Genomic DNA, 26,648 nt, shown 5'->3' with positions numbered 1-26,648 from the left:
CAGTTAGGGAAACCCATTTCTGCAAAGCCACCCATTATGTCATGCCCATTGCCAAGAGTCACAGTTCTTCATAGCAAGATGCGATTAACGGCCCTACACACTTGCGTTAACATGGCCCCAACAGTTTACTTCCCAACTCCAAACTGATTTGCAGCCGACTGGCAGAAGTCTGGAGTCACCAGCTTCCACACTGTGATTGCCATGTGCTTCTCCACAGAGAGGGCAGCTCTCATTTGGGTGTCCATGCACCTCAGTGCTGGGGCGAGCTCTGCAGATGGTTCCAGGAAGGTGGCTTTCCTCATCCAAAAACTCTGTAGTCACTGCTCTTCATTGCAGACCTGCATGAAGATGCGATCCCATCACCAGGGCTTGTTACCCAAGCTCAAAAGTGATAGTCCATTGTGTGCAGCTGTTACGTGAATGCCAAAAGTAATCTAACGTTGCTCCTATCCATGGCAGACAGCACATAAGGAAACTGTGAATTAACTGCACTGGCATTCGTGATGTGTTAATGACATCCTGGGCAACGTGACAGCAAACGTGCAGCTGGTGGTTTAAAAATACCATATTGTCTCTATATAAAAATCCATGGTATGCCCACACCTTGAATACTACGTGCAGATGTGGTTGCCCCATCCCATAAGATATATTGGAATTGGAAAAGGTTCAGAAAAGGGCAACAAAATGATTAGGGGTATGAAACGCTTCCATATGTGGACAGATTAACAAGACTGGGACTTTTGAGCTTGGAAAAGACACGACTAAGAGGGGATATGATAGCGGTCTATAAAATCATGACTGGTGTAGGGGAAGTAAATAAGGAAGCATTATTTAGTCCTTCTCTTAATATAAGAACTAGGGATTGTCAAATGAAATTATTAGGCAGGAGGTTTAAAACAAACAAAAGGAAGTATTTAATCACACAACAAACAGTCAACCCGTGGAAATCCTTGCCCAAGGATGCTGTGAAGGCCAAGACTATATTAGTGTTCAAAAAAGACTAGATAAATTCATGGAACATAGGTCCATCAATGGCTATTAGCCAGGATGGGCAGGGATTGCGTTCCTAGCCTCTGTTTTCCAGAAGCTGGGAATGGGTGACAGGGAATAGATCATTTGATGATTACCTGTTCTATTCATTCCCCATTCCCTCTGGGGAACCTGGCATTGGCCAGTTAGAAGACAGGATACTGGGCTAGATGGACCTTTGGTCTGACCCAGTCTGGCCATTCTTATGTCTTCCAGCAAATAAAAACAAAAGAGAAACAATAGAAAAAGGAACGGTAAGTTACTAGAATGCCAAGGGAGTGGAGCAGAGGTGTAGCTGCAGTGAAGGAACCAGGCAATGGCATAGCTGCACCAGCACGCCAGGCTAGTGTGCTATTTTAAGTACAGGCATACTAGTCCAGGCTGTCATAGCCTATTGATGAAGTGACTCCCTTCCCCAGAGGGGATCAGTCTTGGGGTCATGGTATATCAGTCTCTGTCAGACAGCTTGCTAACCTCAAAGGTAAAGGACTTTTACCTTTATCTTGATCTTTAAAACTGATGATTCCACCATACCTCACTTTGCAGTGATTCCCTGACGTGTCCTGGCAAATCAGGTGTGAAAACTCCTTGGATACACACAATGTGTCCTGAGCCAGTTGAAGTGAGGAACATTTGGACCAAAGTCACTTTGGTAAAGTCTCACTTCACCTAGAAGTTTCCTTAAAGTATTCATTGTAGCAAACCACATGCAGCATGGATGTAGGACCCCGAAGTTATCAAAAACAAAAGTTCTGAAGGTTTCCATAGCCTAGTCTCAGGGTTAAATGGACGTGCTCTACGAGCAGGCCTCCTCAAACTGAAAAGGGCCATGGCACCCTTGAAAAAACTGGTTGCAAAAAACCCAAAACTTAAAAAATCAGAAAAGCTACTATCTTGTACCCATCACCAATTTAAATTAAGACACCTCCTGACAGATAGGACATCAAACAAGATGCTGTTTGCAAACAAGAGAACTGGAGATCTCAGTGGCTGTTACAGTATAACGGGGTAAAAGGTTACATAAGTTTTTCTCAACAGAAACATTATTTTAAAAGCTTATCAAAAATCCATTTGAAATAGAAAGAATTAAAGTCTATATTAGGTCTTTATTTTGATATACACTATTTCTCCTACATACTGCCATATACCAGTCCCTTTGAGTGAGGTTTTACTTTAGAACTCCTTAGTCCAAAGAGGGTAAATTACATCAACTAAACTTTACAGGATTAGTCACCTTTCACATACTACTCGGGGGAGACCGGGGACAGAAACATAAGACTGGCCATACTGGGTTAGACCAATGACCTGTCTAGCCCAGTATCCTGTCTTCTGACAGTGGCCAATGCCAGATGCTTCGGGGGGGAATGAACATATGAATTAGCGAGTGATCCATCCCGTATCATTCATTCCTAGCATCTGGCTGTCAAAGGCTTTGCCATCTTGGCTAATAGTCACTGATGGACCTATACTACATAAACGTATCTAATTCTTTTCTGTTACCAAGTAGTTCAGGTTATCACATAATCGGTCTCTTATTCTGCAATAAACTTTATGTTTAATTAATGTTTAATTTAATTATTGTTTTATTTTATTTTTATTTAATGTTTAATTTAATTACTGATAACATATTTGAAGGCTGCACAATTTTATCATAGGTGTTAGTTTTCTCTTACTGTCCTTTTCCACCAAGTGACCTTGTGTAAAGTTGTGTTCTGTACTAACATAGGTGCCTTCTATTTCTGGGAGTTCATTTATCTCAGGGTTTTCGGACATAAGTGTTGGTGGACGTCATCTCAAATGTGTTCTCATCATGAGGAAAAACCTTGTGTATTCTATTTTCACAATTTTAATCTTTCAAAGTAGCAGGAGGTGGAGAAGTGATACAAATTCATGAGACACATGAGCAAAACTGAGAGACAGATCCATAGAATCAGGACTCAACATTCGTCAGGCCTGCAGTCTGAGCTTGGGAGTCTGACATTTATTCCCTTGTTGGTTATCATCACATGCACAGCATGGAAGTGCTTCTTCTCCAACAAGACAGCCATACTGAGATCCATAGGGAAGGATTGTCCTCTGAAGGCATCAACTGTTTCTTTCTTTGGCTCATAAAACTTTGGATCCAAATGGTAAAGGACAACTCCCTCATATCTTACCACAGCATTGTCTGAACCATAATCACTGCCACTGAACTAGGAGGTAGTGTTCTAAACCTAAATAGTTTACCTGAGCCTAAGGTTACCCTAGTTTCCACCTCTGGGGTAAAAATCAAACACTGGGTGCCTATTATTTCTACTTGAGCTCTAGTCTAATTCTGGCCACGGTCAGGGTAACTTTACTTCTCTGGAGTAGAATCCTTTACTACATCACAGAAAAATCTCAGTAGTCAGGAAGGAATCACTGCCCCAAAGAAGCATGCCCAGTTTATTTATTTAATCTGGTGGCACAGATACAGGCCTGGTTCACGAGCCGTGTAAGTTACCAAAGGTGAGGTATCTATTAAAAACAGATCTACTGCTGCAGCTGACTCACACTCACAATAGATTTTATTTTATACAAATTTGCAGCATCTACAAGGTGTAGACACAACAAAAATGCCACTTCCATTTTCTCCATCTCTGCATAGATAGGAACTGTGTTCTGAAATAATACGCAATGTGCACTTGATTAGGAAAGAGAACTCTTCAGAAGTAACCTCCTGGTAGGCCTGGGCCACAACTGCCTTGCGACCCAAATACATGGGCATTTTGCTTAGTTCCGAGTCACTTACTGTGGAATATTGTCCTCGAATCACCTGAGACAATATTGACCCAAACTATATGATCACAGTGTTTGTTGTTCAATTCCATTCCTCAGTCAGATGTAGAATTTTAAAAATGCGACTGTTTCTCTGATAGTACATCCAATAGCTTTGCGTATTCGCTCCTGACGACTGAATTGCTCTTGAACTTCGTCCATGTCATAATGGAGGAGTGGAAAAAAGACAAGCACAAAAAGAAATTATTGTTTAAGTAAATGGTCAGTTGTCTAAAACTCCACCAAAAAACTGAACTTCATCTTATCATAAAAAACTAATATACAGTTATGTTATCAAATTCCCTCAGGAAAGAGAGAAAAACCCGCAACAGACAAGCAAATAAGTATCATATAAAATGAAATTCCAGGGCATCTTACATCTCATGATGCCAAATTAGAAGATTTTCCTACTGCACTGTCCTCTGATCCATTCAAACCTTCTTCACTCAGCACCATCTCATTAATATTCAGTCATGCTAGTTACAAGGGTTTTACCATCATCATAATGGGGAAAATCAGCCAACCTTCCCATCTGGAAACAATCCCAGCTCAGTTGGAAAAATCCTAAAACCAACTTTGCCAGAAGACAGAAACAGGGATTAAAGCACAGAAAGATTCATCTGTTTGGGATCCTTTCCAGTTCCCCCTCTAGGTCTGTGACACTCATTTCCAGCCCCAACGAGACTGATTTAGGATCAAAGCATGATACCTAAGCACAGAGAGCTGAGAACACTGCTTAATGTGACACTTTGGGAGCTGGAGGGATAGAACATGGGGAGGAGAAGCTATTGTGGCTCGCTCAGAAGCCAATGCTGTTGGAGTGGCGGGAGATTCATGATGGTAATTGAAAAGGAATCCCTTTGACTCATACTTGGGGTGTGCTACAGACCGCCGGGATTGGATTGGGATATGGATAGAGACCTCTTTAATGTCTTTAATGAAGTAAACACAAAGGGGAAATGTGTGATTATGGGGGACTTCAACTTCCCGGATATAGACTGGAGGACGAGTTCTTGCAAGAATAATAGGGGTCAGATTTTTCTGGATGTGATAGCGGATGGATTTCTTCATCAAGTAGTTGAAGCACCTACCAGAGGGGATGCCATTTTAGATTTGGTGTTGGTGAGCAGTGAGGACCTCGTAGAAGAAATGGTGGTAGGGGACAACCTTGGTTCGAGTGATCATGAGCTGATTCAGTTCAAACTAGATGGAAGGATAAACAAATGTAGATCTGGGATTAGGGTTTTTGACTTCTCGAGGGCTAATTTTAAAGAGTTAAGGAAATTAGTTAGGGAAGTGGATTGGATGGAGGAATTAGTGGATTTAAATGTGGAGGAGGCCTGGAATTACTTTAAGTCACAGCTGCGGAGACTGTCGGAAGCCTGCATCCCGAGAAAAGGGAAAAAAACCATGGGCAGGAGTTGTAGGCCAAACTGGATGAGCAAACAACTCAGAGAGGGGATTAGACAAAAGCAGAAAGCTTACAGGGAGTGGAAGGAAGGCAGGATCAGTAAAGAAAGCTACCATGCTGAGATCAGAACATGTAGGGATAAAGTGAGGAAGGCTAAAAGCCACATTGAACTGGAACTTGCAAAGGGAATCAAAACCAATAGTAAAAGGTTCTACAGCCACATAAATAAGAAGAAAACAAAGAAAGAAGTGGGGCCGCTATACACTGAGGATGGAATGGAGGTAAAAGATAACCTAGGCATGGCCCAACATCTAAACAAGTACTTTGCCTCAGTTTTTAATAAGACTAGTGAGGAACCTTGCGATGATGGAGGGATGATAAACGGGAATGTGGATATGGAAGTGGATATTACCGCAACTGAGGTAGAGGCCGTACTTGAACAGCTCGATGGGACGAAGTCGGAGGGCCCGGACAATCTCCATCCGAGGATATTAAAGGAACTGGCGCGTGAAATTGCGAGCCCGTTAGCGAGAATTTTTAAGCAATCGATAAACTCGGGGGTTGTGCCGTATGACTGGAGGATTGCTAATGTAGTTCCTATTTTTAAGAAAGGGAATAAGAGTGATCCGGGTAATTATAGGCCTGTTAGCTTGACGTCTGTAGTATGTAAGGTCTTGGAAAAAATTTTAAGGGAGAAAGTAGTTAAGGACATAGAGGTCAATGGTAATTGTGACGAATTGCAACATGGATTTACTAAAGGTAGATCGTGCCAAACCAATCTGATCTCCTTCTTTGAGAAGGTGACGGATTACTTAGATAAAGGAAATGCGGTAGATATAATTTACCTAGATTTCAGTAAGGCGTTCGACACGGTTCCGCACGGGGAGCTGTTAGTTAAATTGGAAAAGATGGGAGTGAATATGAAAGTTGTAAGGTGGATAAGGAACTGGTTAAAGGGGAGACTCCAGAGGGTCGTATTGAAAGGTGAACTGTCGGGCTGGAAGGAGGTCACCAGTGGAGTCCCTCAAGGATCGGTTTTGGGACCGATCTTATTTAACCTTTTTATTACTGACCTTGGCACAAAGAGCGGGAATGTGCTACTAAAGTTTGCGGATGACACGAAGCTGGGGGGTATTGCTAACACGGAGAAGGACAGGGATACTATTCAGGAAGATCTGAACCACCTTGTAAACTGGAGTAATAGAAATAGGATGAAATACAACAGTGAAAAGTGCAAGGTCATGCATTTAGGAATTAATAATAAGAATTTTGGATATACGTTGGGGGCGCATCAGTTGGAAGCGACGGAGGAGGAGAAGGACCTTGGGGTACTGGTTGATAGCAGGATGACTATGAGTCGCCAATGTGATACGGCTGTTAAAAAAGCAAATGCGATTTTCAGATGCATCAGGCGGGGTATTTCCTGCAAGGATAAGGAGGTGTTAGTGCCGTTATATAAGGCGTTGGTGAGACCCCATCTGGAATACTGTGTGCAGTTCTGGTGTCCCATGTTCAAGAAGGATGAATTCAAACTGGAACAGGTTCAGAGACGGGCTACGAGGATGATCCGAGGAATGGAAAAGCTGCCTTATGAAAGGAGACTCAAAGAGCTTGGCTTGTTTAGCCTGGCCAAAAGAAGGCTGAGGGGGGATATGCTCGCTCTATATAAATATATCAAGGGGGTTAACGTTAGGGAGGGAGAGGAATTATTTAAGTTTAGTACTAATGTAGACACGAGGACGAATGGGTATAAACTGGATATTAGGAAGTTTAGACTTGAAATTAGACGAAGGTTTCTGACCATTAGGGGAGTGAAGTTCTGGAATAGCCTTCCGAGGGAAGTAGTAGGGGCAAAAGACTTTCCTGGCTTTAAGACAAAGCTTGATAAGTATATGGAGAGGATGTTATGATAGGATCGTTAATTTGGGCAATTGATCTTGAATTACCACCAGACAGGTCTGCTCAATGGTCTGCGGGGAGATGTTGGATGCGAAGGGTACTGAGTTGCTGCAGAGAATTCCTTCTTGGGTGCTAGCTGGTGACTCTTGCCCACATGCTCAGGGTTTAGCTGATCGCCATATTTGGGGTCGGGAAGGAATTTTCCTCCAGGGCGGATTGGCAGGTGCCCTGGAGGTTTTTCGCCTTCCCCTGCAGCGTGGGGCACGGGTCACTTGCTGGTGGTTTCCCTGCAGCTTGAGGTCTTCAAACCATTTTTGAGGATTTCAATAACTCGGTCCTGGGATAGGGGTTGTTATAAAATTGGATGGGTGGGGTTTTGTGGCCTGCCTTGTGCAGGAGGTCAGACTAGATGATCAGATTGGTCCCTTCTGACCTATGAGTCTATGAGTCTATACCATCTCCTCTGAATATCACAGATGCTGAAATGATCCTTTTTTTCTACCTTTCCTCCTGTCTTTTTGTTACATCTCACTATATTCTAAATAAGAAAGCTGGTAGAAAAACTACCTGCTATTCGGCACAATCACAAGCAATGTCAGAACAAGTGGGAATCTCTTCCCAACCACGAAATACGATGACCAACCACGAAATACAATGACTAACATTCACTTGGCAATGTGGTGCTCAGGGCTTATCCAGACTAGAAAGAGTGATGGAGATCAGGTCGACATAAGGGGAAAGCTAACCACAACCACCGCACCTGGGTTATGTCTGCCCTGAAAAGATAGTTGTGGTTTTACACCCAGATAGCTGATTTGAGCAATTTAAGCCATGTCTACATTAGAGACCTTACAGCGGCACAGCTGTATTGATGCAGCTGCGTTGGTGTAAGATCTCTTGTGTAGTCAATCTATGCTGGCTGAAGAGAGCTCTCCCGTCAACATAATTAAACTTCTTGCAACGAGCGGCGGCAGCTATGTGGGCGGGAGAAGCTGTCCCACTGACATAACGCGGTGCACACTACCAATTATGCTGGCAAAACTCCCGTTACTCAGGAGTGGGGGGTTTTTTCACACCCCCTGAGAAACACAAGTTTTGCCAACGTAAGTGGTAGTGTAGACATGACCCACTCAATGTACAGTTCTACTGGAGACAAGGCACAGATAGTTTTTATCTCACTGTAGCTAGATGAGGTCAACCCTCTCTCCCTCAACTCGCACTGATGGACATTTCTGCCAGGAGGGGGACACACTGCCATAACTCAGAAGACAAAGAAGTTGATAGAAGGGATTGCAGGATTCACCCCAAAGAAAGGTGAACTGCAAAAGGTAGAAGGCGGCAGCCCTACTGACTACAAGGATAGTGTTACTCTCCTGTGTGAATTCTCTGATGTATGATACTCTGTAAACTATGACTGAAGCTTTTCCCACATACAGAGCACCACTAGGGCTTTTCTCCTGTGTGGACTCTCTGATGTGAGACAAGCTGTGAGCTATAACTGAAGCCTTTCCCGCACTGAGGGCACCTGTAGGGTCTCTCTCCGGTGTGGATTCTCTGATGTATGATGAGCTCTGAGCTCCGAATGAAGCTTTTCCCACACTCACAACAAGTGTAGGGTCTGTCTCCTGTGTGGATTCTCTGATGTATGATGAGCTCTGAGCTCCGACTGAAGCTTTTCCCACACTCCGGGCAGCTATAGGGTGTTTCCCCTGTATGGATTCTGTGATGTGTGGCAAGGTTCGATCGCCGATTGAAGCTTTTCCCACATTCAGGACATGTGTACGGTTTCTCTCCGGTATGGATTCTCTGATGTGTGATAAGGTTTGAGTGCCAACTGAAGCTTTTCCCGCACTCGGAGCATGTGTACGGGGTCTCCCCTGTGTGGCTTCTCTGATGCGTGATCATCTGTGAACTATCAGTGAAGCTTTTCCCACACTCTCGGCATGAGTAGGGTCGCTCTCCTGTGTGGACTCTCCGATGTGAGACAAGATGTGAGCTGTACCGGAAGCCTTTCCCGCACTCAGGGCATCTGTAGGGTCTCTCTCCAGTGTGGATTCTCTGGTGCTTACTGAGATCTGAGCTCCGAGTGAAACTTTTCCCGCACTCTGGGCACTGGTAAGGTCTCTCTCCCGTGTGGATTCTCTGATGTCTGATCAGCTCTGAGCTCCGAGTGAAGTTTTTCCCACATTCAAGGCACGTGTAGGGTTTCTCTCCTGTGTGGCTTCTATGATGCATGATAAGGTTTGAGCTCCGACTGAAGCTCTTCCCACAGTCAGGACATGTGTACGGTTTCTCTCCCGTGTGGGTTCTCTGATGCGTGATAAGCTGTGAACTATGACTGAAGCTTCTCCCGCACTCAGGGCATGAATACGACCTCTCTCCTGTGTGGATTCTCCGATGTGAGACAAGCTGTGAGTTGGAACTGAAGCTTTTCCCGCACTCAGGGCATGAATAAGGTTTCTCTCCTGTGTGGATCCTCTGATGCGAGACAAGCTGTGAGCTAGAAGTGAAGCCTTTCCCGCACTCAGGGCACGAGTAGGGCCTTTCTCCAGTGTGGATTCTCCGATGCGTGACAAGCTGTGAGCTATAAATGAAATCTTTCCCACACTCGGTACATCTGTAGGGTCTCTCCCCCGTGTGGATTCTCTGGTGCTTATTAAGCTCTGAGCTCCGAATGAAGCTTTTCTCACACTCACAGCAAGTGTAGGGTCTTTCTCCTGTGTGGATTCTCCTATGTATCATAAGCTCTGAGCTCCGACTGAAGCTTTTCCCACACTCATGGCAAGTGTAGGGTTTCTCCCCGGTGTGGATTCTGTGATGTGTGATAAGGTTTGAGCTGCGACTGAAGCTTTTCCCACACTCGGGGCATGTGTATGGTCTCTCTCCGGTGTGGACTCTCTGATGGATGATAAAGACTGAGTTATGTTTGAAGGTTTTCCCACACTCCAGGCAGATGTAGGGTGCTCCTCCTGCGTTGATTCTCTCATATCTAATAAGGTCTGAGCCTCTACTGAACTTTTTCTCTGGTCTGTGCTGGCTCTCACAGGCGTTTTCCTCTGCACAACTCCAGGAAACATTCCTTCTGGATCCTTCTGATAACGTCCCATGTGCTTCTACTTGCTCAGCGTCGTCTTGCTGAAGATTCTCCACCTCATTCATCATCCCATCACCTGCTAGGATAGAGAAAGAAACCGGACACAGGTCACTCCCTTTTCTAGAGAAAAAGGGAACCTCAGAGAGAGGAATGGAAGAAAGGGGGGAACAAACGAAAGTAAGTGATGGAAAGATCAAACAAAGAGCTGAATCTCCCCCAAACCTTTCCCCAGAGGAGAGAGACGAGGGGATCAATTCTGGGTCTAAATCTCAACTAAACACTCATGGAGAAAGTGGACTGGGGAGGGAGCTACTGTCAGGTGTGAGTCAGGACACGTAAGAAGCCATAAGCGAAGTCTGCCATGAGGATGCCACACCTCCTGAGAACAATCCTGAACTCAAAGAGCTCACAAAGGCTTAGTAGGAATCCCAAATATTTCCTTAATCAAGGGACAGATTTTGAGTTGGTTTAACTGATTCCTCACCTGTGCAGGTATGTCTCAGGCTCTCTTTTTCCTCAGCGTTCTGGAGATCTGGGACCCATGGCTCCTCCCCTTGTTCCAGCCAGGAGATCACATCAGGTTTGGAAACTGGAAACGCTGCACAAGTGACAGAAAACGAGTGAGATCAACTGAACTTGTGGGATACTTGTGTCACATTCTGAGGGTGCAATCCAGACCCCCAAAAGGTTGTGTCACCACTTGCCCTGTAATCCTGGGTTCTTCACAATGCTTTGCTGTTGAAGCTCCCAGCCTAGGCTGCTGACAAACAGCCTACCAGCGTGCAGGTCACACCCTGAGTGTTTGTGTAAGGCTCCAGCCCTGGCCCACCAGCCTGTCAGCAACATTCCACTCCCACTCTGGCCTCCACCAGCCTGGGTTACTATGGGCAGGGTGGCCCCAACACACTCCCCATCCCAAATTCTCCCCAAAAGGTGCGTTCTGCACTGGCCAGCCCTCTCCTGGACAGTTCACATATGACAGGTCCGTTGCCCCCTCAAGGGACCAATAGTCAAGAATTTGCTACTTTAGCTGGAGATAGCAAACAAACACAACACTGGATTAGTTTTGATTATAAATAAAACAAGTGTATTTAACTATAAAGAGAGAGATTTGAAGTGAATACAAGTATAAAGTATTAAAAAGTCAGAAATGGTTACAACAGAAATAAAGATAAAATGCTTTCTAAAACTTAACAAGCACAACTTCGTTGAAGGTAAAATCCTTAACATGTGTTCCCACGGTTAACCAAATTGTCAGGTCAGGATCTCCACCAAAGTCAAAGGGCTGGTTTCTTTGTCTCCCCCTCTCCGTCCCCTCTCTCAAACCTAAGAAGTGCCTTGCCTCTCACTTTTATAGTCCAGTCACCCTTTGAAGTGGATTCTACTCAGGATTGCCCCTCAAAGCAAAGTTTATTCAAACAGCAATGAAGGTGACATGGAGTCTAGTGGTGAAGGTGGAGCCAGGCTCATTCTTCTCCCCTGCGTACGCTGAAATGCAGATTTCCCTTGGCTCCTGCCATTTCCCCCTCTTGCTCGCTCAAGGACACTATTATTTATATGCAAATTGAGGTAAGCACACACTCCATTGTTTAGGGGGGTTCGACTGGGTTAACAACTTTTGCCTAGTCCTGGCTGTGTGGGTTTGAACATCTACTATTATCATCGTGCTGGGGGAATTCATAACTTTACATACAATGTTGTTACAACATTTCACTGAATTGTTGACCAGTAAGTTATTGTTTTTCAAGTGATACCTCACAAGGCATATTTTGTGCAAAGGCTATTACAGTGGTGTGTAGGGTGTGATTACAGGGGTGCTTTCCATCACCTTTTATCACAAAGAAGATTCCATTTAACCCCAGTTCATTTTAAAGGGCAAAATCCCCAGGCCAGCTTCCTTTGTTCAAAGCAGCAGGATAGTGAGTATTATCAATCTGTTGGACACTACAGCCCGTGTCTGCCCTGACAATGATTCCTTTGTGCCTTGTACGTGTTATAGCTGAAAGTGTGGCCTTCAGCTCCCCTAGACAAGATGGAGGCAAAAGAGAACATGTGATACATTTAATGAGATAATGAATGCCTCTGGAACAGTGGACACAGAACATAAGAACGGACATACTTGGTCAGATCAAATGTCCATCCCGTCCAGTATCCTGTCTACCAACAGTAGTCAATGCCAGGTGCCCCAGAGGAAGTAAACCTAACAGGTAATAATCAAGTGATCTCTCTCCTGCCATCCATCTCCACCCTCTGACAAACAGAGGCTAGGGACACCATTCCTTACCCAGTCTGGCTAATAGCCATTAATGGACTTAACCTCCATGAATTTATCCAGTTCTCTTTTAAACCCTGTTATAGTCCTAGCCTTCACAACCACCTCAGGCAAGGAGTTCCACAAGCTGACTGTGCACTGTGTGAAGAAGAACTTTCTTTTATTTGTTTTAAACCTGCTGCCCATTCATTTCATTTGGTGACCCCTAGTTCTTGTATTATGGGAACAAGTAAATAACTTTTCCTTATTCACTTTCTCTGCACCACTCATGATTTTATATACCTCTATCATATCCGCCCTTAGTCTCCTCTTTTGCAAGCTGAAAATTCCTAGTCTCATTAATCTCTCCTCATATGGGACCCATTCCAAACCCCTAATCATTTTAGTTGCCCTTCTCTGAACCTTTTCTAATGCCAGTATATCTTTTTTGAGATGAGGAGACCACATCTGTATGCAGTATTCAAGATGTGGGCATACCATGGCTTTACAAAAGGGCAACAAGATATTCTGTGTCTTATTCTCTATCCCTTTTTTAATGATTCCTAACATCCGGTTCGTTTTGACTGCCGCTGCACACTGTGAGGACGTCTTCAAAGAACTATCCAAGATGACTCCAAGGTCTCTTTCCTGATTAGCTGTAGCTAAATTAGCCCTCATCATATTGTATGTATAGAGTGCATTACTTTACATTTATCCACATTAAATTTCATTTGCCATTTGTTCCCCAATCACTTAGCTTTGTGAGATATTTTTTAAGTCTGCTTTGGTCTTAACTATCTTGAGCAGTTTAGTATCATCTGCAAACTCTGCCACCACACTGTTTACCCCTTTGTCCAAATCATTATGAATAAGTTGAATAGGATTGGTCCTAAGACTGACCCTTGGGGAGCACCACTAGTTGCCCCTCTCCATTCTGAGAATTTACCATTTATTCCTACCCTTTGTTCTCTGTCTTTTAACCAGTTCTCAGGCCATGAAAGGATCTTCCCTCTTATCCCATGACAACTTAATTTACATAAGAACCTTTGGTGAGGGACCTTGTCGAAGGCTTTCTAGAAATCTAAGTACTACATTCTGTCCACGTTTGTTGACCCCTTCAAAGATTAGTAACATGCAATCTCCCTTTACAGAAATCATGTTGACTTTTGTCCAACGTTTTATGTTTTTCTATGTGTCTAACAATTTTATTCTTAACTATTGTTTCAACTAATTTGCCCGGCAATAGGGCGTGGAGGACTGCTCTCAGAAAAAATGGACATGGTGAGCAGATGAGCATACCAGGAGAACGAGTGTGGCATGCCACAGGAGATGCTGGGGATTCTGAAGGAACAGACAGACATTGAGGCATTTGGTTGACCTTCAGGAGAAAGCCCGAGGTTCGACTCCCTCTTCGGCCCCAGCACAGCAACATTCCAACATCGCTGTTCTTCCCCCTGCTCCCTACCCCACGTTCCACTAGGCAAGGGGGGCACTGCAATTTCGCTTCCATTCAGCCCCAGAGGAGGGTGCCATGAATAACAGCTGCACAGATGCTGATGTGTGACAGGGAAGGCCACTGTGCTTTTAAAGAGAAGATGAATATGTTTTCCCCACTCCCAATTTCATTCCATCATCTTTCCAAGATTTAATTCTTGGACAGATCTTTCAGTGTCTATATCCGTGTGCAATAAAAGAATGTCTTGAAAATTAAATCATCTTTATTAATTCAAAGCAAGCGGGGAAAGATGTGTATGAGAACAAAAGAGCAGTCATAACAAATTTCAGATGATGGGTAAGCACGATGCAGAATAGCAGCGCACATTATTGTGGGTCATTACTAAACTGGGGTTTCAAACCCTCCCTGAGACACATTGCTCCACACTGAGCTCTTCTTATAGGCCTGGTATTTGGCTGCTCAAAATTAGCAGATAGGGTGGGGTATGGAGGTGAATCAGCTGTGGAAACTCTTCTCCCTTTGCTTCACGTATAATATGAAGATAACCGGCAGCTATAATCATGGGGATTCCCCACCTCCACCTCCCCACAGAGGTCTAACCTAGTGAGCAAACTGCACCAGCCACCCTTCAAACAGCCAAAGGCACATTCAGCCAACATTCTGTACTTGCTGAACTTATTATTGAACCGATCTTTTCTGTTGCCCAGGTGTCCTGCATCATCATGAGCCACAGGAATAAGGGGTAGGCCGGGTCTCCCAGTACCACTATTGGCATTCCAATGTCACCAAGGCTGCTTTTGCAGTCTGGAAAGAAAGTCCCTGCTTGCAGCTTTCTGAACAGACCTATGTTCTTAAAGATGCACGTCATGCACCTCCCCAGACCATCCCACGTTCATGTCAGTAAAATGCTCCTGCTGATCCACCAGCACTTGCAACACCACAGAAAAGTATCCCTTTCTGTTTATGTACTCTGTGGCAACGTGGTCTGGTGCCAAGATAGGGATATGCAGCTGTCTATTGCCCCACTGCAGTTAGGGAACCCCACTGTGGTAAACTAGAAATTGTCATTTGTATGGTACCTTACTACGGCTCTTACAAGAGCTTAGAAATATTCAGACATGGCGTTTATGTGAATGAGCTTATTTCAGAATGCATAGCTTCCAATTCCAGAAGCACTGAGAAACAGATCTTTGCTTCCTTGGAAAGAATTTTTGGGAGCTGACTATATATACTTTTCTGTAACTCCCTGTGTGACGATCCCTCCCATAAGGCTTTATGGGAATATGACATAACTGGAATATGTTTTGTGCAGCCTGCGCCATGTAACACATCTCTGTAAAAGTTATGGTCTACTATATCTATTCATTCTATTTGTACACATACATCATTTTGTACTTGAGGTTAAGAATATTGGCTGTATACTTGCTTATTTTCTAAGTAACCTTTGTGAGGCATTGGTCGGCTTGTTTAGGAAGGAATTCACAAGGTTAGGTACTCGATCAGGAAGCACTTAGGGAAAAATGCATCTTGGAATACTCCAATCCACATAAGAAGCCTTCCTCAAGACATACAAGATACCATGTGGACAAAGGCTTCTGCCTATAAAGACTGTGAGTCATGCATGGACATGTGACTCCAGAACTTGGAGTCAGACTTTACATAGGAGTGAGGAGGGGGGTCTCCACCCACAAGAGAAAGTCTATTTAAACCCGTGGGAGACCCCTCCGTTTTGTCTTCAGCTGGCTAAAGAGAAAGCCTCCCTACCCCCCAGGATGCTTGGAATAAACTGGAACAAGGGGGTGTGAGTGATTGCTGGACCCAGGCTAAAAGGAGAGTAGTCTGTAAAAGGGAGCATTCTGGAACTGGTGAGGATCTTATTTGTATTCAGTTTCATTAGACATAGATTTGTGCCTTTTATTTTATTTTGCTTGGTGACTTACTTTGTTCTGTCTGTTACTACTTGGAACCACTTAAATCCTACTTTCTCTTTTTAATAAAATCACTTTTTACTTATTAATTAACTTAAAGTATGTATTAATACCTGGGGGAGCAAACAACTGTGCATCTATCTCTATCAGTGTTATAGAGAGCAAACAATTGATGAGTTTACCCTGCATACACTTTATACAGGAGTAAAACGGATTGATTTGGGTTTAGACGCCATTGGGAGCTGGGCATCTGAGTGCTAAAGACAAGCACACTTCTGTGAGCTGTTTTCAGGTAAAGCTGCAGCTTTGGGGCAGGTAATTCAGACCCTGGGTCTTTGTTGGAGCAGACAGGAGTGTCTGGCTCAGCAAGAGAGGGTGCTGGAGTCCTGAGCTGGCAGGGAAAGCAGGAGCAGAGGTAGTCTTGGCACATCAGTTGGCAGCTCGCGGAGGGGGTTCTGTGATCCAACCCATCACGACCTATTCAGTGTAAAAATTATAACACTCACCCAGAGAAAGAAATGACCTTTGGGGAATAGGTCGTCACCTTTGGGAACCACATTTCAGGCAAGATCTAGATGAACTGGAGAAAGTCCAGAGAAGAGCAACAAAAATGATTAAAGGTCTAGAAAACATGACCTATGAGGGCAAGCTGAAAAAAATGGGTTTGTTTAGTCCGGAGAAGAGGAGACTGAGAGGAAATATGACAGTTTTCAAGTATATAAAAGGTGGTTACAAGGAGGAGGGAGACAAATTGTTCTCCTTAACCTTTGAGGAGAGGACAAGAAGCAATGGGCTTAAATTGCAGCAAGGACGGTTTAGGTAGGACATTAGGAAAAACTTCCTAACTGTCAGGGTGGTTAAACACAAGAATAAATTGCCTATGGAGATTGTGGAATTTCCATCATTGGATATTTTTAAGAGCAGGTTAGACAGACTTAGTCAGGGATGATTAGATAGGGTGACCAGATGTCCCAATTTTATAGGGATAGTCCTCATTTTTAGGTCTTTTTCATATATAGGCTCTTATTACCCTCCTCTGTCCTGATTTTTCACATTTGCTGTCCGGTTGCCCTATGATTAGATAATATTTAGTCCTGCCATGATTGCAAGGGACTGGACTAGATGACCTCTTGAGGTCTCCTCCTGTCCTATGATTCTGTGAAAACAACTCAGTATGTCCTACACATTGCCCAGAGTAGCTATTCTTCTTAGAAGGCTATTAATGGCCCTGCCTACTTGGATCGCAGCAACCCCCACGGTGGATTTACCCACTCCAAATTGATTCTTCAATGACTAGTAGCAGTCTGGAGTTGCAAGCTTCCACACAGCGATTGCCACTCACTTCTCCACTGTCAGAGCAGGTCTCATTTTCATGTCTCTGAAGTTCAGGGCTGGGGAGAGTTACACACATAGTTCCTGAAAAGTGGCCTTGCACATACGAAAGTTCTGCAGCCACTGCTCATAATCCCATACCTGCATAAGGATGCAATCCCACCAGTCAGTGCTTGTTTCTTGGGACCGGAAGCAGCACTTAGCCATGTTCAGCTGCTGGGCGACTGCTGACAGCAATCGGGAACTGTTTTGTTCCATGGTTTCAGGCAGTGCTACTTGAAGGACACGGTCATGTTCTGCGTGGCAGTTCCTCTCTCAGCTCTGGAAATATCCTACAGGACAAGGCATGTGTGGTGTCTGCAACGCTCACCACAACAGTGCACAGCTGAGTGGGGTCCATGCTTCTCTGGAGACGACATATGCAAAGCTATGCCATCCCTTTGAAAAACAGGCGCGAAATACTATGGGCTGCAGATGATACCAGGGGAGGGAGAAAACGGCATCATGGGATGTTGAAGCTGTGTTTCCAGTCACCCCTGTGAGAATATTTTGGTCCCATGAGGCATTGCAAGCCCTTCCTCAAACCCCCTGCAATGAGTTGTACTGCTCTCTGCCTCAAAGCAAGTGCTGCTTATGAGAACGCACTCCACCAACACAAGGAGTGTGGTGTCAACATGCACAACCAACTTAATAACTCTGGCAGTTGTATGTAGAGTAAAGTTTGTAGTAAAGACATGACTTATGCCTACATTGCAATGTGACACTGCCAAGGGTTAGTGGGACCCAAATCTACACAACCTGAAACTGCCATCGCAGGGCTTGAGTGTCCACACCACATATTGAACCTAAGTAATAGGAATTTTTTAGCCCAAGCCCCACCCCAGGGCTCCAGGATCCACACTGCAATATGCAGACCCAAGTCCAGCTAACTATATCCCAGACTTCCTAGTGCCCTCCCAAAACATGGCCACTCCAGCTCATTGCTCCTAGTGCAACATGGAAAACGTGACTGTCCACTCCTGCATGTCACAGGAAGTTTAAGAACCCCCCCAACCCATCCTGTTGAGCTGTCATTTTGATCTGCTTGCTCCCAGAAACAGGAGCCAGCAGCATGGAGGAGTAACCACTCAAAGAACTTCTCTTGACTGGGCTTTTGCTCCTGTTTCAGGAAACAAGTGGAGCTTCTTTGAGATGCCGGTGGGCATTCCAGCGGTATTTTTTGACCCACTGAAGGTACCTGATGGTGTCAATGACAGAGCAGGAGGTTGACGATACAGACATGGAAGACTTGAATTGGCTGATGCTGCTCGTGACTCTTGCTGTAGGATCTGATGCCTCCTACATAGATCAGCACTTCCGGAGCAGGGGACTAATGTCCAAGAGAAGGCTCCTATTCCACTGAGGGTGAGTAACAAGCAGTACCTACACAGGCGGAGAGTGAGAGGAAGAAGACGGAACTGTGGAGCGGAGGACCTTTGCACTGAATGAGCTGTCCACTACAGAACCACACTCTGCAGCATAATGAGAAGAAAAGATGTGTACTCAGCTCCACGTGGCCACCTCATCTATGTCCGTAAGGGGCACGTCATGGAGTGTGGCAGTAGTCAACGCTGGCACTCTCGTGGAATGGGCCCATATCCCACCTTGTTGGGACCATCCTGATTATTGATAGTAGAGCTCAATTCACCCTGAGACCCATTTCGAGATTCTCTGGGTGGATATGGCCTGCCCTTTAATTCTCTCTGCTACGGCAACAAATAGCCGGGGAGATTTCAGGAATGGCTTTGTCCTTTGTAGGTAAAAGACCAGGGCCTTACATATATCAAGGAAGTGAAGCCGCTGTTCCTCATTCAAAGCATGTGATTTCGGAAATCAAGTAGGTGTATGGGTAGGTTGAGATGGAAGCAGGAAACCACCTTTGGTAGAAATTTGGGATGCAGGCCAAGTGAGATGGCTCTCTACTTGCATTCAGAAATATAGATTATGCGCAGACGGTGTTGTGTGGAGGACTGCACTGTCAGAACAGGTGGATGGGCTCTGGGGACTATAGGATGTTTCTGAGGAGGTTTTATTGGCAAGTAAAAGGAGTCATCTGTCTTTTGATTGAAGAGGTGTGTTTTGTCAAAAGGGACAACTTCAATGGTGTTCTGCACTTCTCTAGGGAAACCAGGATTCTCTCCTCATGACAATTCCAGTTGCCAAAATGCACAAGGATGTGTCTGCTAAATCAACCACAGCCTGAAGTATTGACTTTGCTACCAACTTGCCTTCCTCTAGACTTGACAGGAATTGGCCATGATCCTGTTGAGGTAGCTTATTTGCCATGTCCATACTGTAAGAAGTCGTACTTGGCCATCACTACCAGGTAGTTCGAGATCCAGAACTGGAGACCGTCCAAGCAGAAGGTGGGCCCTTGTAGGGTAGGGTCTGGGAGCTTTAAATTGTGAAGGTTACATCCTGACTAAATGAAGAAAATGCGTCACCATGGATGAGGGGACAGCAGCAGCTCTCATTTGGACCGGGTGGCGGTGAGAGGGAACTGAAGACGCAGACAAAACCACAAGGCAATGCAAGGGCGCACACATGACCCCACAGAAACTACTACTATAAAAAGCTCCGGGTCTGGGAGCATGGCGTATGCGCATTAGCCTCAATGGAATTCAACAGAGACCATTACTCAAAGATCACGGCATTGACAAAAATCTGTAGTGCAGATATAGCCATAGTTAGGTCAGCCTAGCCCCCACTTTAAGCACAGCTGGGTCTGTGTAACAATTCTCGGCTGGCCACTTTCAGCTGCAGCACATGCAGTGTAGACATGCTTTTAGTTCCAAGAGAGCTCTCTGTGCGAATCCATGACAGCTATGTAACAAAAACACCTCAGATTATAGTAATATCAAGCACAGAGGGAAACTACGGCATGTACTGGAATGACGGAAATATTACCAACATTCCCACATCCAATGGTCATAGCCCTCGGAGAGAAAGCAAAGTGTAGGGGCTACATTTTAATGCTTCCAATAAGGATAAATTAAATATATTTTTTTTTAATATTTTTTGTGCTATTGGTCATTTTAAATTTGTGTACATCTAAAAATACTGGGATAGGACATAAGCCGAGGTGGGCAAGACATGGAAACCAGTCTACACATGTATGAGTAGTAAAGGTATAGAGTTATTACTACAGAGGTTCTTTAGGGAACCCACAGCTTCCAATAACCAAAGGGACAGGAATGCTTACCCAGTGAGGTCACATTCTCATAGTTCTCCTCCATGACGTCTCTGTAGAGGGCTCTCTGAGCGGGGTCCAGCAGAGCCCACTCTGACTCGGTGAAATACACAGCCACCTCCTCGAAGGTCACCAGCCCCTGAAAGAGCAAGAGGTCCCCACTTAGTAACTTAGTACAACCTCAGGATTCATGGGAGAGCAGGAACAAGAAAATGGAAGCTCTGGGAGGAATGTGGTTGCACAGTCTCACTCCCACCCTGAGGAGCCAGGAGGCACCAGGTAGAGGGGAGAAAAAGAGAGCCCCTCATGCTGGCCAGTGGGGGCAGGGGTCTTCATATTCAACACACACCTACTAGCCAGGAAATGGAAACCCCGGCAGAGTCAGGGACCACCTCCTGGGAATCCCAATATCCTCCCCCATAAAATTTTATATAAAAAACAAACACCTGGAAGAAAGAGGAAGTCGACAGGAAAAAACGTCAGAAGCTTGGAATTGTAGAAAATTAATAAGGCGAAGCAAAGAAAGATATGGAGAAATCTACGGCCAGCAGGATTAAGGAAATATGAAGGAGGGTTGTGTTTATTTTAGTATATCAATAACAAAAAAAATCCTAACAATGTTATTGGTCCATTACAAGACGGAAAGGACAGAAACATCAATAATAATACGACAGAAGAAGTAAAAATGTTCAGTGACTATTTCTTTCCTGGATTTGAGGAAAACAAGCAAATCATGTGGTATGTTTATGACGATGACACTCTTTTCATTAAAATCATAACTCATGAGGACATTAAATAGAAGCTACTAACATCACATGTTTTTGACTTGGTACAGCATGATACTTAAACTACACCACCACAAAATTAACATGACATATATTAACTAGATTCAAAAGCAGCTGATACATTTCAAAATGTAACTGTAAATGGTCACGGGGGCATGTTTCCATTGGGGTCCCACGGGCATCGGGTATTGGCCCTCTGCTATTTAACTTGCTTATCAATGACTTGGAAGAGAACATAATATCACTGATGAAGGTTGAAGATGACACAAAGTTTGGGAGAGTGGTAAATAATGACGTGTGTCAGTTGGTTTGGGCTGCAGCACTGGGAGTCTGGGAAGTTTTTGCACCCCTGGCCAGGGGGTTATTTCTTGTTCCACAGATAGGGGAAAGTTCCACGCTCAAACCCCAGGAGGCTGCTCCTTCAATGTGAGGCCTAATCTGAATTCATTCTGGCAAGTTTGTCCTCTCTCTTTCCCCACCCTGGTTATTTCCTGCCCTCTCTCACCTCCAGCAGCTCCCTCCTTCCTGTATATTTACTGCCCATCTCCCTCCAGCCAGAGCCCATCACCAGCTCTGTGATAATCTCATACCTCAGCTAACTCTGCTGCAGCCATTGTCTTTCCTCTGGAAGGGTGGGAAGATTCGGATCAAAACATGGACGTTATTCTGTAGCCTGTCGGGGTGAAAAGAGCAATTGGAGAGATTTCAGAAGCGGCTTTTGCCCATTTCACAGACCAGACTTTTTTCCCCTGGAAACTGACATTGTAGGCTCTGCCACACTGGAAAACAGTGACTTTACCAGAGGTAGGTCTTCCCACCAGGAATAAACCCTCCCAGGCCTGCTCCACATTATAAAGAACTGGTCTACACTAGGTCAACATAAGCTGCATTACATTGACTTAGTTGCACGTGTATTTGCACTTAAATTTGTCTCCCACCAATGTAAACTGTCCATTATGCCACCACAGTAACATCCACTCCCCAAACAACACTGAGCCATGGTCGATGTACCGAGGCCAACACAGTGCAAGTGTAAACACCGCGTTACCTGCTCTGACCCTAACACTTCTCCAGCAGCTATCCCACTATGGCTCAGGGCAACAATTTCCCACCTAAACAATGAGAAACTGCTGCAGATAAAATGGTTGGGAAAACATCTAAATCTGAGATTTTAAATTAACACTGAGAGAAAATGGAGAAAAATCTAAGGAGAAGGGAGAATTAGTCAATAATTTAAGAGAAAATAGGGAATTTACATCGATTTCCTATCCACAATTGATTGATAGAGAAAAGGGGCACAATTGAGAAAATTGTTGCCAATTTTAGATGGGGGAACACAAAGGAGATTTCACATACACCCTCATAATCCCTGGCCTGTTGAGAGATGGTGAAATCTGCCATCTCACACTCTCCCCTCCCTCCATCTCTGTCTTCCACCCTTTCCCTTCCTGGCACCTCCACCCTGCAGACACACAAAAGGCAAACCCCACAGGGGCCCAGTCGCTTCCCCTCCTGAATCCCCCAGTTTGCTCACTGGGCAGATCCTGGCAGGAGCTGAGGGCAGCTGCTTCACTGCCGGACAGGCAGCTCTCAGCTCTCCCCTGGGACATTCACAATCAGGGAGCAGATTCCCAGGGGCTGTGAAATCCAAGGCTCCTGGGACATTTGTAAAGAGTCACTTCCCTACCCAACCCCAGCACTTTCCCTAAGGTCTCTGGCTCAGTGGTTGGTGTTGGCAGAGCCCGGGGCGACTGAAGGGGGCTAGTTCCAGCCACTGGAGAAAGTCTCTCCCCCTGGCTGGGCACAGAAGGAGCTTTAACGAAGCTCTCTCCATGGCACAGACCCTGCTGGGGAGAGGAGCTGCTCAGCCCAGCGTTCCCAGATCACACTGGAGGCAGCGGCGTGTGACCCAAGAAACTCAAACCCGACACCTTGAGTGGAAAGTGAGAGAGAGCAGCCCCCCCTTTGTCAGCTACAGCCAGCGCCCCCCATGACAGTAACTAATGACACCACCTCCCCCATGTTAATCCAGAGTCATGCCCTGTCCTGATTTCAGTGTCAATCCAGACACTGGAGTCAATGAGACCAGAAATGTGGCATAGGAGGGAGGAGGCCAAAATCCTTTAAAACATTTAATGGGGGATCCACCCTTTCCCAGCATCGCTGCTCCCCACATCTGGGGCAAGGACTCAGGGTGATTTGCCAACCACGGTTTGGGCAGGGCCGGAGGCTGTGGAACGCGTGTTAATAACATCACACAGGGACAACTTACAACTTCACATACAACGTTGCCACAGACATCATTAACCAGGACAATAATGACCAGCCAATTATGAGTCTTCCAGTGGCCCTTCACAAGGCATCATTTGTACCATGATTATTGCAATCAGGTGCAGGGTGTGTATACAGGGGTAGGTTGTGTCACACACACACACCCCTCCCCCAATGCTACTGTAACAGAAGAGGGGAGGGGATGGAGGAGCCCAAAGACCCGGCAAATCCCCAGTCCTGTGGCCGGCCAGTACCGATCCCCCGGGACCCAGCCCAGCGCCGGGGTGCGGGGGGGGGGGGGAAGGCCCCTCACTGGACGGTCTGTCCTGGGCTCTGGGCACCTGTCAGGCACCAGCAGCGCTCAGCACGTGCGGGGCTCAGGCGGGAGGGGAGGGACCCGCCACCCCGCAGCGGGGACAGGGACAGTCAGTCAGGCCCCGGCCCAAGTCTGGGGGCAGCGGGGTACAACGGGGGGGGCCGGTACCGGATCTAACGGGCCCGGGGGGGAGGGGAGCGGGGCCGGTACCGGATCTAACGGCTGACGGGGGGGAGGGGCCGGTATCGGATCTAACGGGCCCGGGGGGAGGGGCAGGTAACGGATCTATCGGGCCCGGGGGGGAGGGGAGCGGGGCCGGTAACGGATCTAACGGCTGACAGGGGGGAGGGGCCGGTAACGGATCTATCGGGCCCGGGGGGAGGGGAGCGGGGCCGGTAACGGATCTATCGGGCCCGGGGGGGAGGGGAGCGGGGCCGGTAACGGATCTAACGGCTGACGGGGGAGGGGGCGAGCCCGGGGCTGACAGCAGGTAACGGACACGCGGCCCCTGCGCTTCACACCGCGGCCTCACGGAGCAGAGCCCGGCCACACGCGGTACGGGGGGGCGGGGCAGAGCCCGGCCACACGCGGTACGGGGGGGCGGGGCAGGCTCGCGGCGGGGGGGGGGGTCCCCGCACTCACCCGCTGTCGGGGCCTGGGCCCGGCTCTCCCCGCGCGCGCCGGGCTGGGGGCGGGGAAACGCCCCCTCGTCGCCAGCTGCGCGTTTCCGGAAGCTGCCGCTCTGCGGCGCGCGCGGGGCCTTCTGGGAAATGTAGTCTCTCGCCGGCTCTGGGCTGGCGCCGGGCATGCGCAGTGCTCAGTGACTCCTGGCGCGGGGCGGCAGGGGAGGGTCAAGTGCTCACCGTCTCCCTAGCAACGGGGCTGAGCCCGCGAACCCCGGGAGACACCGCCCCCTCCTGCCACGGGGTCCTGCCCCTTTCCCCGAGGCCCCGCCCCTTTCCCCGCGGCCCCGCCCTCGCTCCGCCCCTTTCCCCGGGGCCCCGCCCCGTGTGCAGACGCTGGAGCTGGGCTCTGGGAAGAGCTGCCCGGGGGCGGAGTCTGTGCCGCTCTGGGGTGCCCCGGCCCCTCCCCCTGCCCTGGGGCTGCGCCCTGGGGGGGCACGGCCGGGGGCTGCTGTTACCCCAGGTGCTCGGGCAGCAAAGCCCCAGGGCAGCTGTGTTTGTGCAAGAGCCTTTGGGGAGGGAGGGGCCTTGGCAGAGGGTTTCTGGGACTCCCCCGGGTCCCCCTTCTCCACGTACCCGTCTGCCCCCCAAACAAGTCTAGTAGATTGGCCAGGCCTGACTTCCTGCTGCTCAAACCACCCTGACTCCACCCCGACGAGTTACATGCACCTCTGTGTCTGACACTATTGCTCTTTATTATCATTGCAATTGGTTTGCCCGGCACTGAGCTCAGGCTTATAGGCCTGTAATTGCCACCATCACCTCTGTAGCCCTTTCTAAACACTGGCGTCACATTCGCTCTCCTCCAGTTGCCTGGTACAGCGGCTGATTTAAATGAGAGGCTACAGACTACAGTTAGTAGTTCTGCAATTTCCCATTTGAGTGACCTCAGAACTCTTGGGCGATACCGTCTGGGCCTGGTGACTTATTGCTGTTTAATTGATCGATTTGTTCCAAAAACCTCCTCTAATGACACCTAAATCCCTCAGATCTGTCACCTAAACAGAACGGCTCAGGTTTGGGAATCTCCCTCACAGACTCAGCCGTGAGCACCGATGCAAAGAATTCATTTAATTTCTCTGCAATGGCCTTATCATCCTTGAGCGTCCTTAACACCTCCAGCATCCAGTGGCCCCACTGCTTGTCCCTTATATAGGAGTAACTGCTACATGTAGCAAACTCCCACAGGGAGCAGTTTCTCATAGAACAGGGTGATTATAACACAGAGTGACTGAAATGAGACCAATTTCAAACAAGGGGGACAAAACACAACATTGCATTGGCTGGGAATTGAACGCGAGTCAACTGCTTAGAAGGCAGCTATGCTCACCGCTATACCACCAATGCCCTTGAAAAGAGTGTGTCACGTAGGTATGAACTGTGCGAGCAAAGCAGTGACACAGCCACAGAGTTAGGAATGAGCAGGGTGGGTTTGAGGGGAGGCAGCGTGTCAGCTCTGGGCACAGGCAAGGTCCCACAGTGACTGAACAATGGGGAAAGGGGATCTCTATCCTGGCAGGACTTGGCCCCAGCTCCACTCCTCCCCTAAGACATGGGAAATTAAGATAAAGTCATCTAACTTAAGAAGGAAGGAAGCTGCTCCTTTTTAAAGCAAATGTTTCTGTTCCTTCCTGCTGGTACAGAGGAGTTTCAGGTTGCGACTGCCACTGAACTGAAAGAGGGAGATGACTTTTTTGACGAGGACGGACACCTCGTTCTATGGGTGTTTGGTACATGCAGGCAGCCCCTCTTCCTGCATCTTTCCTGGGGAAATCAAGTTTCTGTACCAACTGCCAAAACTTGTTACAGAAAGATGGGAAAAGGAGATGGCCACACGATGGCGCCAGGACAGTGACTCTTGAAAAGTGCTTGATCTCCACTCACCTGTGTCTGAAGGCATGTTCAGTTTCATCCTGGTTAAACTACAAGGCAGAAGAAATTTCACGGATTGTGACACTAGGATTGAAGGGTTATAAGAAATTGTAAAAAACAAAAACCTGTCCATCTAAACTTGAGCTGCATGTTATGAAATGCCGGTTTCTCTGGTTCAGTTCCAAATACTCTTCTAGAATTGCCCCTGGGGTCCCTGCATGCCAAGGCAGGAGTGAAAGCAGAAACCCCAGCTCTGCCCTTAGCTCCGTGCTGATTTTTCACAGTGGGTAGAATTG

The 26,648-nt window shown here is 46.8% G+C and overlaps 2 protein-coding genes across 2 annotated transcripts in view; one reads left to right on the top strand and one right to left on the bottom strand.

The window, feature by feature from the left end:
- The window catches only part of LOC127039354 (zinc finger protein 436-like), a 131,216-nt gene that overhangs the window by 78,346 nt on the left and 26,222 nt on the right, over positions 1-26,648 (top strand). The window lies entirely within an intron of this gene.
- On the bottom strand, positions 8,490-24,501 carry LOC127039358 (zinc finger protein 420-like). Its single transcript, XM_050932926.1, has 5 exons — positions 24,440-24,501; positions 21,801-21,883; positions 20,438-20,564; positions 10,714-10,827; positions 8,490-10,308 (listed from the first exon to the last, which is right to left on the bottom strand). Exons 2-5 carry the CDS (start codon positions 21,822-21,824, stop codon positions 8,579-8,581), a joined length of 1,995 nt encoding a protein of 664 aa, XP_050788883.1. The 5' UTR covers positions 21,825-21,883; positions 24,440-24,501; the 3' UTR covers positions 8,490-8,578.

This window comes from Gopherus flavomarginatus, chromosome 23 (genome assembly GCF_025201925.1).
Source record: "Gopherus flavomarginatus isolate rGopFla2 chromosome 23, rGopFla2.mat.asm, whole genome shotgun sequence".
Lineage (NCBI taxonomy): Eukaryota > Metazoa > Chordata > Testudines > Testudinidae > Gopherus > Gopherus flavomarginatus.
This window is presented reverse-complemented; position numbering and strand designations above follow the sequence as displayed.

Bases quoted from the DNA above. Each gene is read 5' to 3' on its own strand.
- LOC127039358 (XM_050932926.1), bottom strand. From the start codon at position 21,824: ATGGCTGCAGCAGAGTTAGCTGAG. The intron at 20,565-21,800 runs GTATGAGATTAT...TTGCTCTTTCAG, and splicing joins CTGCAGCAGAGTTAGCTGAG to GGGCTGGTGACCTTCGAGGA. The intron at 10,309-10,713 runs GTGAGGAATCAG...TCTCTATCCTAG, and splicing joins CCTGAGACATACCTGCACAG to CAGGTGATGGGATGATGAAT.